The sequence below is a fragment of the Acanthisitta chloris genome, unplaced genomic scaffold (genome assembly GCF_000695815.1).
Source record: "Acanthisitta chloris isolate BGI_N310 unplaced genomic scaffold, ASM69581v1 scaffold22486, whole genome shotgun sequence".
In the NCBI taxonomy this organism is placed as follows: Eukaryota; Metazoa; Chordata; class Aves; order Passeriformes; family Acanthisittidae; genus Acanthisitta; species Acanthisitta chloris.
The window spans coordinates 33,945-48,475 of NW_008680070.1; the positions used below are offsets into that span (position 1 = coordinate 33,945).

At 43.1% G+C, this 14,531-nt stretch overlaps 1 protein-coding gene across 1 annotated transcript in view; it reads right to left on the reverse strand.

Moving 5' to 3' along the window:
- Positions 1–8,962, reverse strand: part of KANSL1L (KAT8 regulatory NSL complex subunit 1-like) — a gene marked incomplete at its 3' end in the record, with an annotated part of 42,879 nt that extends 33,917 nt beyond the window's left edge. The window contains exon 1 of the mRNA XM_009077587.1: positions 7,861–8,962. Coding sequence (XP_009075835.1) covers positions 7,861–8,936 — 1,076 coding nt within the window. The remainder of the gene's footprint in view (positions 1–7,860) is intronic.
- Positions 8,963–14,531: the final 5,569 nt, after the last annotated feature.

Consider the following 14,531-nt stretch of genomic DNA (forward strand, 5'->3'; position numbering starts at 1 on the left):
GTAACACCTGAAATTATCAAGCAGAGCTGTGATTTTTGCTTGAAGAGAAAATTCGTGGTACACAACTAGAGCGGGGGGGGGGGGGGAATTTAAGTAGTAACAGAGTAAGATTTTTAAATCTTCCACAAATAAGAGAAAAGAGGAAAATAAATATTCAGGCTGCAGAAGAAAAATGCAAATTAGAAAGGGAAAGTCTCTGTGCTTGGATACCCCAGCAAAGGAGAGATTTGATAAGAATTTCACACTGGCACTCTGTATGCTCCCTCATCTGAGAAATCACATCTTCCAAACTGATGAGATGACACAGCCAGGATTTGCCTGCTACAGGGCTCCTGCAAAGAATCACACTACTACAACTGCTAGGTTTTCTGTTAGAAATTGAACTGCATTGTTCACTCAATTTAGGGACAGTGAAATTAAAACTTCAGCTTCTTAAAGGATCTGTTACAGTGCTCAACTTTTCCAATGGCTGGCTTCACAACCTGGTTGGTACTTTTCATCTCCAATTCTGCTTACGTAATTCTTCAGAGCTGTTAGTGATAAAAGGCCAAACTGGCTGGTGGAGGTGTAGTCAGTTAAAATATTAACTGCCCAAGGAGTAAAAACCTGCCAAGTGTAAATAACCAGCATCACTTTCGTTTTTAATTTTAAAAAAATAGCTGCAGATTGCGTATCCACTAATACCTTTAGGTAACAATATTTTAATATGGATTTTTAAGATCCCACTGGCTGCCTCAGCATCTCAGCTTCTTCCACTGAACCTCAGCATACTGTACATCCATCCAACCTGCAGCAGAGGAGCAGGTAGTGCTACCATGTACTACCAAGAGAAAGAAACTTCAGGAACACCAGGGCTGCCTAGAAACAAGCTGCTTTTCTTGCCTTTGAAATGGCACAACATCAATAGACTAACAACAAAACACCAGGAACACGGGCCTAGAAATTCTCTGTGAGCATTACACAACTGCCCTTGAAAGAGAAATCAAGAAAGTAGTGCTATGCCTACAGTCCATGCTCAACATAAAGACAGAGCTTACAAACTACATTCCTTTAAAGACCTGTGCAAATGGAACATTATGACAGCACGCAAGCAGCATATCAATGCTCTCCAGCTACTGAAGTCACTTCCAAAATTTGTACATACATTCTTACAAGGAAAAGGTGGGTATGGTATTCATGTAAACCCCAACTTCAGCTTACAACATTATATATAGTATCGGATTTCAATGTAAAATGGATAAAAAGCGTATTAGTTTTTGACACTTTTGGACAACTAACAGCTGATCCAGGACTTGCATGTCAGATGCACTGGAAATTATCAGCAGGTTTTTGGTAGTGGAGGGGCTGCAGTTCTACAGACCAGGGTAAAAGTGCCTGGGCAGGGACCGAGAGGAGAATCAGGATGGGAAGGCCAGGGCAGAGCAATCAGGTGAGAAACAAGGAGGAGCAGCAGCAAACACCACCACACATAGACCTTCACCTCCCATCACCCCTCACCTCACCAACCGAACTGTGCCTTGTGCTGTCAGGTGGTGTGAGCAGCATGCACTATGGGGGCAGGGGGTCCTACAGGGAATGGGCTAACAGGAGAGCTGGAAGGATCCCAGAGTGCTCCTATGGGTGGGAGGGCAGTTGGGCAGAACTGGGATGGTTCCCACTTCAACCTACCCCACCTCTGGGACCCAAAGAATCATAGAATTTCAGGGTTGGAATGGACCTTACAGATCACCTAGTCCCACCTCCCCTCTCCGGCCATGGGCAGGAAGCTGAAGAGGGGCTGTGCTGAGGGTGAAATCCCTGGTCAGGTTGAGCCCCCAGCAGGGACCCTGGCACCTGCCCTGGGGACAGGGGACCTCCTGGGACACGAGGAATCGAGGCCACCGTTACTGCATGCATGCTGCTAATAGAAGTAATTAGGTAATAGAGGAGGAACCAAACAGTACTAGGCTGACTGCTTCACAGTCCTTTGTAAGTTTAAATCCTAGGATTCAATCTGCAGGGACAAGGGGTGAGGAGTATAACCAAGGTAGGCTTGAACACTTTGATTTTTGGGTGTTTTGTAGGAGCTCGGGGTTGAATTTCACTGGGTTTCATTGCTGCCCAGTCTACCCGACCAGTCTGGGAGGAAAGGGAGTTTATAGTGCACATCTATTCTGACATAGACCTTCAGGTTTATTTTTTTTCCAATACCAAAATCAGTAATTAAAAGTTTGGTAACTGAAAATGAAATTGATTTTAATTCCCCAACAGAAAAGTTCTTCTCACCCGCAACAGCTAGGCAAAATGTTCAGACGAAAATAAAATAATTTACAGCTGTTTCAGTCTCAGTAAAAAAGAGCACAGGTCAATATATTTAAATCCGACATCTAAAGTTACATTCCTAACCCATATTTAGCAGTATGAATGAAACCCTGTTACAGGAGAGCATTCCTATTTTGGGAAGTCTTTATGCACACTTTTTTACTTCGGTGAAAAGGAAAGCGTTTCAATGATTTCCTGTACCAAGGGCCCACGTACGCTGATTTTCACAGGCACTGGATGTACCCTTTGAAGTAGATTCTCATGAAATCCATGTGAGCTACAAACCAAAATAATGCTGCCCTCACTTTACAAGAAGTTATAAAGACAATTCATTGCTGTTTGCAAACAAATCTTTTAATTAAAACAAACACATTGCACAGCCTACAGAAAGAAAAAAGCTGGCCATAAAACACTGATTAATCAGCAGTTAACATCAAGCACCAAACCCTTCTTGTCTACAGTTTAATTAAGCATGCCAGGCTGTATGTATACACATGTGCTTGCTTAATAGATTTGCTACTCTACTCTACTCTACTCTACTATACTATAATACTGTGTATTAAATGGTTATTAAGAAGAATAATGCCAAGTTTTTATTTCATATGCATTCAACACCTATCTAACTCACAAGCTTCGACATTCCCAGCTCCAAGATTCCCTTGCAGGTTACAACCTGCCAAACCTTCTGCCTTTCATTAAAACCTTCCCGTCTGCCTTCAGCAGCTGCAAAACTATTAATATAATTACAGGTTACAATCCTCACTCAGAAGAGCATTACTCTGGTACTGTGAGAAGGAAGTCTTGCACAAAAGTAAGTTTGTATTGCTGTACATGAGATCTCTGAAGCGAAACAGTAAATGCATGTGGGACACTAAAGAAGTTGTAAATCCATCTTAAGGAAATCCAACCAAGTGAGGTCAAATATATTCCAAAATAATACACGTGGCCCCGGAATGAAAACAAAGTAAGATAAAGCTATCTTTTCTTTCATTCCCTGGTAACAATTCTCCTCCCACATCCTAGTGATAGGAGCCAAGTACTGAGAGAATGGAATTCTTGAAAAAGCCACATATAAACCACTTTGAAATCAGCCTACTATTGGCACCTATGAATTTATATGTATTCAAGAGCCCTCACAATCTTCTATGCAAATAAGACATTTCCTGGACTTGTAAACTAAAGAGGTCTTAAAAACTGGAAACAATTGGGGTTTGTGCTTAAGAGCAGTATTTAATTCTGGCAGACACTCTTCCTCCCAAACTCAAAATTCAGTACTCGTATCAGGTATGATGTGAAATTACAGCTCAGAGTGGAAAATCAGGACCTGACATTGCAAAACCAAACAGCTTCCCTTCACAATACTGGGGGACATGCAATAAACCCCAGCCCTTAAGCAGTGCTGTCCATAGCAAAGCCTGCAGAACTGCACTGATGTTGCTCAATTAGCCGTGAGAAAAACGCCAGGAAAAATGGAAAATAATCTAGAACAGACAGATTAGATCTGGAGATACTAGTCATAGAATTTTCTTCCTTCCTGTGTTCTCTCTGCCATACTGCTCCCCTCCCCACCGAGTGTTTGTACTAAAAGCAGATTTCCCATCTTCTCTCTTTCCAACTATCAATCTAAAGGGAAAAAAAAAAAAAAGAAGAGGAAAAATGAGAAAGACTTACTAACTCTTCACATTCATTATAAAAGTTTCCAGGCACAATAAACCCTGTGGGTATGGAAAAATATAACAGCGCATCTTCGTCAGACTTGAGGCTGCTGGAGGATAATCAGTAAAACATGTCTTTAAGAAATCAGAGGAAAAGCATGAAAACATTTCAGAGGGAAAAAATCCCACCAAATGATGCAGAAGGATTGTATTCGGATGGGGGAAGGAAAACAAGGCTGTCCTGAGTAGACAGAGCTCCTTATTTTACACAAAGCAAGCAGCTTTTGTGTCCCAGCAATTAGGTGCACGTGATGATTAGGATGGAGTGAGCAGCTCTGCCTTCGAAGAACCCCAGTGACGTACTTTTTGATTCTGGAGGATCACACACACAGTGTATGTACAACAGGAACCCTGCATCCTACAACTTTTAAGGTTTCCCAAATAATCACCTAAGCACTGGAGTTCTTTGTGGCACATTGTAAACAACCAGAACTTCTACTCATATCAGGAACATACACAAAACACATCCATAGGGACGTGGAGCTGGCCTGGCAGGATACGATACACAACTCCCAGAGCAGAGCTGTGTTGTGAAAAACCTTGGGGCTCACATCCTCCCCCAGTTCACCTGGTTTGAAATCTGTGACCATTTCTAAAGATAATCTTTCATCTTCATACCACAAAGATCAACAAAATGTGTTTTGCTTAAGCTCTTGAAATGGGATGAGGCTTTCCAGTCACTCTGGGAACTAGGGAAATTCATTAAGTTCTGTGAATTACCAACTAGAAGAATGGCCTTCACCAGCAGAGCAAGAATCCTTCTTGAGTACAGAACCCATGTAAAGGAGAAACAACGGTCTAAATATCTTAGAACAGCTATTTGCAACCAAACACCAAAGGTATTGAAATAGATGGATAAAGACAATCTTACTTGAGCCACCAAGCATTGAGATACAGCTCAGAAGTGCTTATGTCAACACTCATTGGGCAAAACTCTTTCCAGGATAATGAGAATGAACAGGTTCAAAACACTAAAAATAGCTGCAGGATTTTTTTCCGAGCGTGAAGAATTGGAGCCGGAATCAACTTCTCCCTCCTGATGGGAAACAGACTGTTCTCAGGTAAACATGGTAACTGCAGGTCCCTCCCTGCCTTGCACATTGGATTGACACCTTCTCCCCCCACACAGGATACAAAGCACCGCAGTCATGACAAAGACCAGTCACCAGCCCTCGAGTTAAATGCAATCAGGGTACTGTGAAATGAGCAAACCCAAAATGTTCTTCCCATTCCCCACTGCAGCACTAGAGCCTTAGAGACTTTATAATACTTAACTGTAGATACTATCAGAGAGGAATTCAGAGTAAGAGTCTTCACTATGAAAGTCACAGGTAAGGAAAGGAATATTCTCTGACCCACATGATTATGCTGTTTCTGGAAAGTACTTACGAGGCAATTGCCAAGGAAAGGCATTTTGAAGAATGTAAATCCACCTAGCAGAAACAAAAAATGGATGTCAGCTTTGTCCAGGTGAAAAGCAATCCAAAGGGCCTTAAAGTACCAAACTCAGGAAACAGCAAATCTCACCAGCTGCACTGGTGAAAAAACAATTTACCTCTGTCACCTAGAAGGAGGGCAGCCCTCTAGCTCAGGATGAGGTGGAGAAATGAAGAAAAACACTCCAAGCCGCAGATAATGATAAATTCAAATACAAGACAGCCTGGCCTCACTGCAAGGTTAATTCAAGCATTGCCTCAGCCTATGCACACAGACAAGTCTTCTGCTTAGAGCAGGCAGCACTTTAACTGAGCTTGCTGGCCCAGCAGCACCGCTCAAACACCGGTGATTCTTGCCCTGCCAATGCAAGGCCTCGTCTAATGCACATCACTAACCTCATCACTGCTGCTGCTCAGCAGTAAGAACATAAAAAAGGGTGGAAAATTAACAATCCACAAATAAGGGGCCACACAGCCAGACTACAGATGATCTACCCACTCTCCCGCCTCTTAGCAGTGGCCAAGATAACAGCGTTACAGCAGGGCAGGCATGGAGGGAGCAGTGCTCCTCCTCCAGAACACTCTGTCAGCTGCCAGCAGCAGCAGCTTGGGGATTTCCTGAGCCAAAGGGGGTGGTTTTGTACTTAATAATCCTCTGTGGATTTTTTCATCACTGCAACAAAGCAAACTGAGTAAGCCCTAAGTAAAAAGATATCTTAAGGAACTCAAAAGCAACAAGAATAAACAGAGGTAAAGGACTGGCAGGCAGAGTTAGAAACTCAACCGCCCCTGGCAGGAAGGAAAAAGAAAATAACTTGTGCAAAACTTTGGTCCAAGTTTTACATTATCCACTACCCTTCCAGAATCAAGAGCTTCTCATCAGCTTTTCTTCTTCAGTCCATGCAATCACAAGATAAGAATCCTAGAGGCAGAGCTATTACTCAGAAATTCAGACACATCAGTTAGGAAAATAATGTGGATTCTCCTACGCTGAAAAGAGCCCAAATGATGTTTTTTTCATTAAAATATTTCAAACCAAGAAAATTCTTCAGCAAACTCCAAAATTTAAGGTGATCCTAATCTAGATGGCAAGTCACTATGCTTTGGTTGGACTCCAGCACAGTATTTACCATTCTGACCAGATGTAAAAAGGAATGAAAACATTTTCTCCTATGTTTTTCAGGCCTAGAGTTCAACAAAATGCAGCAGTGATTTGATACAGCCATGCTAGACTGAAGCTATAAACACGCAACAGGGCACAGCTCTTCCAGTTTCAGAAGATCCCTTGATTTCTTCTGAGCATTATGCTTTTCAAGAAGCAGACCAAGAAATAAGTGGGTTTAAGTATTTTTTGGTTTTAGTAGGTACTTCCCAACAACAGAGGGTACAAGAGATCAGTAAACACAAACCCAGCCCTGACTTATCAATGTGGGTGCCTTGAAGCTCCCACCAAGCTGCTGTGTTTGTGTGAAGTTCTATTCCATGCGTCACTGTCCTGACTACCACATCCCAACAAACCTTAGGACATGCTGTGTCTCTCCAGCTGGAGAAAGGGGAAACGCAGACATCCTTTTACTGCTTTCTAAAGTTTCTTGCCTAAAGGGATTGTGTTAATAATGCAGCAAGGTAACGGTGGAAAAAAAAAAAAAAGAGAAACAAACAGCAAAAAGGTTGTACCATCATCAGGGAACAATGTACCTACCACCACCTTCTCTTACCCACTGCTGATTTCCAAAGCTACAGTAATTTGTAGTGACAGGATTCCTGCCAATTCAAGACAGTACTAGTTAATGATCTTAATTTCCCTCTGGTTCTTCTTGAAAGATATACCAGCAACAACAAAAGCACCACAGTTAGCTACAATCATAGTTGCACAGTGACCTCAGTAAGCAAACATTTTAAAAACTGTAATTCAAAGAACCAAACTTTTACAATATACAACCCCTAAATACTGGAAGCCTTGACACCTGCATCAGATGATCACTTTACTCTATATCACATCATAGTGGATTTCAAGATCCTAACATTGACCGATTCTTACGAACTCTAGAATAAAATTAGTATTATTTTCATACTGGCGAAAAATACAATTTACAGCACTGCTATCACTATTTGACTTACAGCACCATCCAACTATTGAATTATTAGCAGTACTAATGTAATGCAAACTGGTAGAGTGCAGTACAAATTCTAATATCCACAGTCTAGTAAAGCAACTGCTCCTGAAATGCGTTAACTGGAAGTTCTTACTTTCTGTCCCTGCCAAATCCAGCTCACGCTGTCAGTCCTGCTGATTCGAATACGACTCTATCTGTTGAGTGAGGTTACTCACACAAGAAGGAATCTGCAGGTCTAGATCATTCGGATTTATAAGCAAGAAGAGCACGAGGCTAAGCAGGAACACTTACGCTTCCACAGTTGTTCTTACAGCCCAGTCCTCACCATCTTCATCTGAGCTGCTGCATGTTGCATCAGAGTCCAGGTCCCTCTGCACACGCGACAGCACCCCTCTGGTAGCACATACCTGGACTTCAGATGGTACAACGCAAACTCCATTCTGTACGTCCGTACTTGGACTACTCTCCAAAGTAGTTGTGTTGTTTTCCGGCCAACCTTCAGTGCACCTGAGGGAGCTACTGTTCAAAAACCTGGTTGGCTCATGGAAAACCTTCATCCTCTGAAGCTGGTGTTTCACGAAGCATTTCAGCTGCTGATCACAGTGTTTGATAACATGCTTGGCCAGGAGCATTTGTAAATGCTTTTGAGTTCTTTTGGCGCGACTGATTTCCATTTGTTGCTTAGTGACACACTGGAGTAAGCGAGCATACACCTCCTCCGGGGTGCAGCTCAAAATCCCATCTGAAGGCCCACGAAGAATTTGATGTAATAGATCCCCTTTTATTGTTTCAGCACAGACTTCCAAAGGCCTACCCAAGACCCCATTCTTCTTGTACCATTTACCATTTAGAAGTTGTATTTCTTCTGCATTACTAGATTCGGTTACGTTTGAATCCCAAAGTTGCTGTGTTTCTGCCAAATTCAGAGATGTGGTCTCTGAAAAAGTTGCCCCTTTGACCTGTTGCTCAGGTTGTGAATAACTAACCCGACCCAATGGTGTGTTAGCACCATTATGTAACGACTTTCCCATCCTGGAGCCGCCGGGCACTCCCACCTTTGCCAGCTTACCGGGTTTGCTGCTAAAAGTAGAATTTGTACTCATTAGTAAGACAGACTGATAGTGCTTAGAGGATGGTGGGGAACCAAAATGCTGCACATTGAAGATGTCATTCCTGAGGTTGGGATCAGCAGTGGGGAACCCCAGGACTGAGCAAGTAATCTGTGCGATTGAGTCCTCTTTTATCTTCTCTTCCACTGCTCTGGAATTTTCCATGTACAAAGCTGTATCCAAAGCTCTAGAGGACAAAGAAGGTGACAAGTGGATACCATGACCTTTTGTTGCTGCCTCTGTGAGGGCTGGTGTCATTATAGCTACGGTAGGTAGTTTACAGCAAACCTGAAAACAACATGGGCTATGTAAATTTTCTCATTTTCATGACACAGTACAAATACAACAGCTTTGTTAGACGTTTCATTCTTTCAACATTATTCAAAGACTCCATATAAAAGGACGCAGACTGCATTCTCTCCCCAAGTCAAACAAGAACACTCTCTCTAGTTTTGCTTTACTTCCGCAGAGGTTGTTCCATGTGCAACGAAAGCCTTTACCTCTCAGGGGAGTGAGTGTTCATACCTCATTTCATTTCTGATCCTATCAGTCTGTGAAATAAGACTCAAAAAGTTCAAGATTGTCATCTAACCTTCCCAAACTGAAAAACATGACCATGGGCAACGTGACTGGCATTAAATGTAAACCCATGTAATCTAAGCATTCGATTGATTATTATGTATTCTCACACATTAGAAAGTAAACATAAAGGATAATGCCTTCAAAACAGAGAACACTAAGTTCTAAATGTTTCCTAAAAAATCTTTACTGTACCCTTGTATCCAGTTCTTCCTTATTCATCAGGCACTATCTGCATAAAACATACAGAGTATTTTTTATAATGATTTGAGAAAAGACAATTTTCCTTTAGATACCCTTTTGCCTGTCATTTGCCACAGCTCAAAGAAAGAGTTCCCAGACTTTGGGATCAAAGGACCAGTGTCAACCTTCACCACTTCTGGTCAGCCGCTATGCTGCCAAGTCATATACTCCCTACTGCACAACCTACAGAATCACTGCCTTACACTGTACTCACAGCTGTCTTTAGGAAATGGTTAAATGAACCCAATGAACGACTTAATTGAACATGGCCTGCAGAAGCCTGAAAGATGAGCTACTGTCAGTTCTTCATAAGAAACAACAGGACAGTAATAACAGAAGTGAGTGTAGCATAGTAACGCCACAGCGTTCCCAGCACTCCCACTGCCCTCCTTTTAATGTTTTCAGTTTCTTTGATCTCCACAGCAACTGCCTAGCTCAGCAATTTCCAATGCACAGATCCCATAAGGGGTCAATGACTCTGAGACTGCCACATATGGATCTTAAGAAAAGCAAACTCCTGTCTGAAGCCTTAGCTTGTTTGTAACTACATGTTTTACACTGAAGGTGTAAACATTAAATGGGGATGTGGAATCCTAAGGAGCTGAGAAGTACCAGTGTGGATACTTGCTCCTTAACCCTGAAAAGATGAAGGAAAACATGCTCCAGTTCTGCCTCACCACTCTCTGTCTGCTTTATTCACTTTCCATTGCTCCATGTATACTTTGGCCAAGGGGTTTCCATCTCCATACATCACCCACCCAGTATCTCTGGGTCCAGGTTTGCTAGTCCTCTTGCTAATCCCAAAGGATACCATTAAACTCCCCAGGATTTCAATCTTTATTAATGAGTCAATAACTACAGCCTGTGGAGAGCTCAGCACAAAGTCCTTCCAGTGGACAGCTGTTCACAACTGCCACATCTAGGATTGACAGGGAAATACGTGGATGAGAGCTGGAGCTCCACATCATAAAGGTTCTGGTGACTTGGTGATGCTCTCTGCATCTGGCTGACACGGTTTTGTGTCTCTGTAAAAGCTAGCAGGCCTGAGAATCTTTAAATCCAATGCAGTATGGTCTCAGCCACCTATGCCTCCCCTCCTTTAAGCATATGGCAAATAACTATAGTAAGCCCAAGTGATTTAGCGAGGCTAAAACATAAGGGGGAAAGAACTGAAGTTCACACTTCCTCTGTGTGGTTACTGTGAACTCAGGAGAGCCCATGTTAGGTCTGTTCCTGGGAACTCCAAGAAGCTCTCTCAGAAGAACACTGGTGCCTACATACACTGAGTAATGAGTTTATAACTGTTCCAACTCCACCATACACCTCCCTTCGCTCCAGCAGTTTAACAGGCACAGGTTGCAACTCCTGAAAGCCAAGCATCCACACACAGCAGAGCTGCTGCTCAAGCAAACGAGAAGTTTGGAGATGTGGATCACACACCTACATGGAGATGAAGGCTATTCAAAAAATTGGCAGCACAAAACTTTCATAGTGCTGTGTTTTAACTCAATCCTAGTCCCTCAAGCGCCGCATACTCTTCTGGTAGTTTCAAATGTCTGAAATTTCAAAAAATAACATTAGCAGATTACTGGTATTTTTTTTAGTTTGGGAGACTTCTTTTCCACTCTGTGTAGACACTTCAGGTGTACTCCTCTCATTTCAGTGACACCAAAAGGACTATATAAAACCTGGTACTAGCCCAGTCTTTAGTCCTTGGTATTTCTCCAGAAAGTTCATACACACACAAAGTCATTCATATATGAGCAAAACAAAGTATCAGCTGCAAAAAAATAATTAAAACTAAATTTTAGTACAAGTACTTGGCTCAGCAAGAATTGTACAATTTTCATTTTGATGCATTTTATTTCGTTTTGGCAGAAAGCATCAAAAAAAATTTCACTGCACTCTTTTTGGAAGTGAGTTCCCAAAGCCAAATCTATTATCTTCTGGAGGAGAAAATAAATAAATAAATACGAGCACAGAGACAGGGAGACAAGTACTGCAAAAAGGTATTCTGGAGGAGTCTGTATTTTCATTCTGGGAAAAGCTTTTTTTGTCATAGGTAAACCATTCCAAGGATTTTTTTCCATTGTGTACTACTTGGGTTTTCAAACCCAGAACAGCTCAAATGCTACTAAACTGGCAAACAGTTTGCTTTTCATCTGCTGAATACACACTCCACTTGAAAGACTAATAAGTGTTGTAAAAAGAAAAGCTGGAGTTAAGTACTGGGGAAGGGAAGAAACAAGTACCAGACATGCACAGCACAGCAACTGATGTTTGAAGTGACTTTAGGCTTATCCTCCCCTAATGCCTTAATTACCCAGGAGGATATAGCTGGGAATTGCAGTTTACCATAGTCCAAACACTCCCCGACCCGCACCCTGTTCCCTCCTCTCACCACAGCTACATGGTCCTAAACCCCCAGTGAACTCCTGCTCTACCTCTCCTCTCCCCCTGCTACCTCTGCTGATTTCTTAGTCCTCACTCACCTTTTCTGCCTCAGACCCTTCTCTACCAGGCTTACCTCGATGGAATTTGTCTAAATCCTCAAACGAGTGTCTTCACGTCGGCGATTAGCAGCGCCCTATTAAAAGAAACACAACAAAATTCAGCAACGAACCTGCCAGCACGCAGGGTGGCATTCCCTTCACAGCTTTTGTTTATAGTCCTTTCACTTTTTGACTCTTCCCCCCCTTGCATAACACTGTCGCTTTGGTTACACAACACTGCAGACAATGTTCTGGGGGATTTTTGCTTGGGGGGAGGATTGCTTTGTCTTTTAGTGGATTTTTTCTTTGCGATCTTTTCGTTTCCAATGACAGGAACACTCCACTTGCACGAGAGTTTGTAAGGCTCCTCTGTACCAGCCTTCTCTCCTTGTAAATTGAGTCATCTTTCCTCATCTCAAACACCTGAAACTTTGTAAATGAGATTCACGGAGACCAGGAGAAGATTCCTACATTTATCACTTCTTTTTTTTGCTTTGAAATTCAGGGGGCTACAAATAACATCTTGCATTAATGCTTCTGTTTACAGTTTATTCACAGATTAATAATGTTTCAGATAAGGCAACTTTGTTTATTCCATGACTATAAGGCATTTCAAAAACAAAGCAAAGTCCCTGGCAGCAGACAGCATTCGGTGAAACACCCAAAATTAAGCAAGAATGCCCAAAAATACCGTACTTCAACCTGCTTTAAAGCCACTTGGAGACAACCTGCAGAAGAGGCGGCAGCTACACGAGCAAGCTTGACCTGCCCACAAGACAAGTGACAAGACCTGGTCTCCTACAGCTTTGTGCTGTTTGCTTTGTCCTGCTCCTCTTGGACAGCCTTCCTGATAATCACTGGACAAAAATAAAATGCTGTGGCAGACAGGCACTACTGCGGCACTGCCTCCACTGTGCTGCCAGGACCTGACTCCGACCAAGCTTCTCTGGGTGGGAAGCATTCCCTTGGGAATGCTTCCACCACCTCTCCCACTTCCCACAAAACCTACAGAGCACAGTAATTTCTAAGAATAGTGAGAATATCTCAACAGCATAGTCTGCATTTTCTCACGGACCAGTCTGCAGCAGCAACCGCAGACGATATATTGGTTGGTCCCACTGGGCATGTCCTGGTTAGGAGTATGAAAGAAAAAGGAAAGAAGTCCATCTTTAACACACCTGGGACTAGCCCTGAAGAGGAAAAAAAACCCCATCATCTCAGTAGGCAGCTTTTGTTTTCAGTTCAAAAGCAGCCCAGTTACTCATGACGTGTATTTAAGCATTTTAGTATTTTGTTCTATTAATAGATTAGAAAAAAAACAACCCAAACAGGATTATGTGGGGAGTCTCAACTTTCAGCAGCACTCACTGTGCAGGCAAAACTATCCGGGCAAAACTGCAAACTCTAGTGTTTTGTACTCCCCAGAAGACGTAAGCACAAATTCGTCCCCTTTGAAAAAAACCAAACCAAAACCAACACAACAAAACATACACACCCCTAAAAAGGATCTGTCTTTGAACAGTAAGAGAGCTCAATTTAAGACAGACCACCCAAACAGTTTCAATCATAAAAAACATCAAAAAGGGACGTACTTCAAGTGGAGCTCATTAGTATTCATTTATGATAAAATCCGTGACTCATTAAAATCTCTGAACAGGGTTGTTTTTCTCCTCGTCTACAACTGCTTCTGAACGGGGAGTCGCCTATCACTTCCAAGTTGACTACCACGACATCAACTAACTCCCGGTCAGTCTATGCAACATCCTGAAGTCGTTTTTAACATGTTAAACACTTTTTGCAGTCCAACAGGTGCCTCTGTAAGTAGGTCGTGTGTATGCCTGGAACGTAAATATCTGCACTACCCTCCACCCCACTGTGAAGTTCCTATCAAGGATCCTTCTGGATTTGAGCCTTCGAAGGGCGGGCCATAAAACCTGGTGTTAAATCAGCCCCGCTCAGCTCTCCGAGTAGAATTCAAACTCCCCAGTGCATTTGCAGGGTCTAACAACGTGCACCAAGCAGGGAGGCAAAGCCTAAGGCACACAGAGTGCTCCGCGGCACCTCCAGCAGCACTGCAGCCCGTTTGCCTCTTGGTATCTCCTCCTCATGGGAGGGACTGTTTACCCTCTGACAAAAGGCACGCTTTAGCCATTTCGATTTTTAATCGGTCCCTTTGCTTCCTGCTGCTCAAGGGCTATGGGATAGGATCCCAACGGGGTCGGAAAAGACCTCGAGGATCACCGAGTCCAACCTTAAACGCGGCTAGTTTTGCGCGAGGAGGGGGAGAGATGCTTCAGGGCTCCGCGAGCAGAGAGCTCACGGCAAGGGAGGGAGGACAGAGAGGGGACGGAAAACCCTGCCCGGGGAGCACGGAGCAGGCTGCAGGACCCACCTGGTGCTGAGCTATCTCCAGCGCTTTGCTAAACTCCCTTCTCAGGACAACTTCGCGCCGCACGCAAAACCAGCGGGGGAGGACAAACTGCTGACCGCGAGGACCGGCTGCGACCGCAGCGTTCGCAACGACCAAACCAACAACACG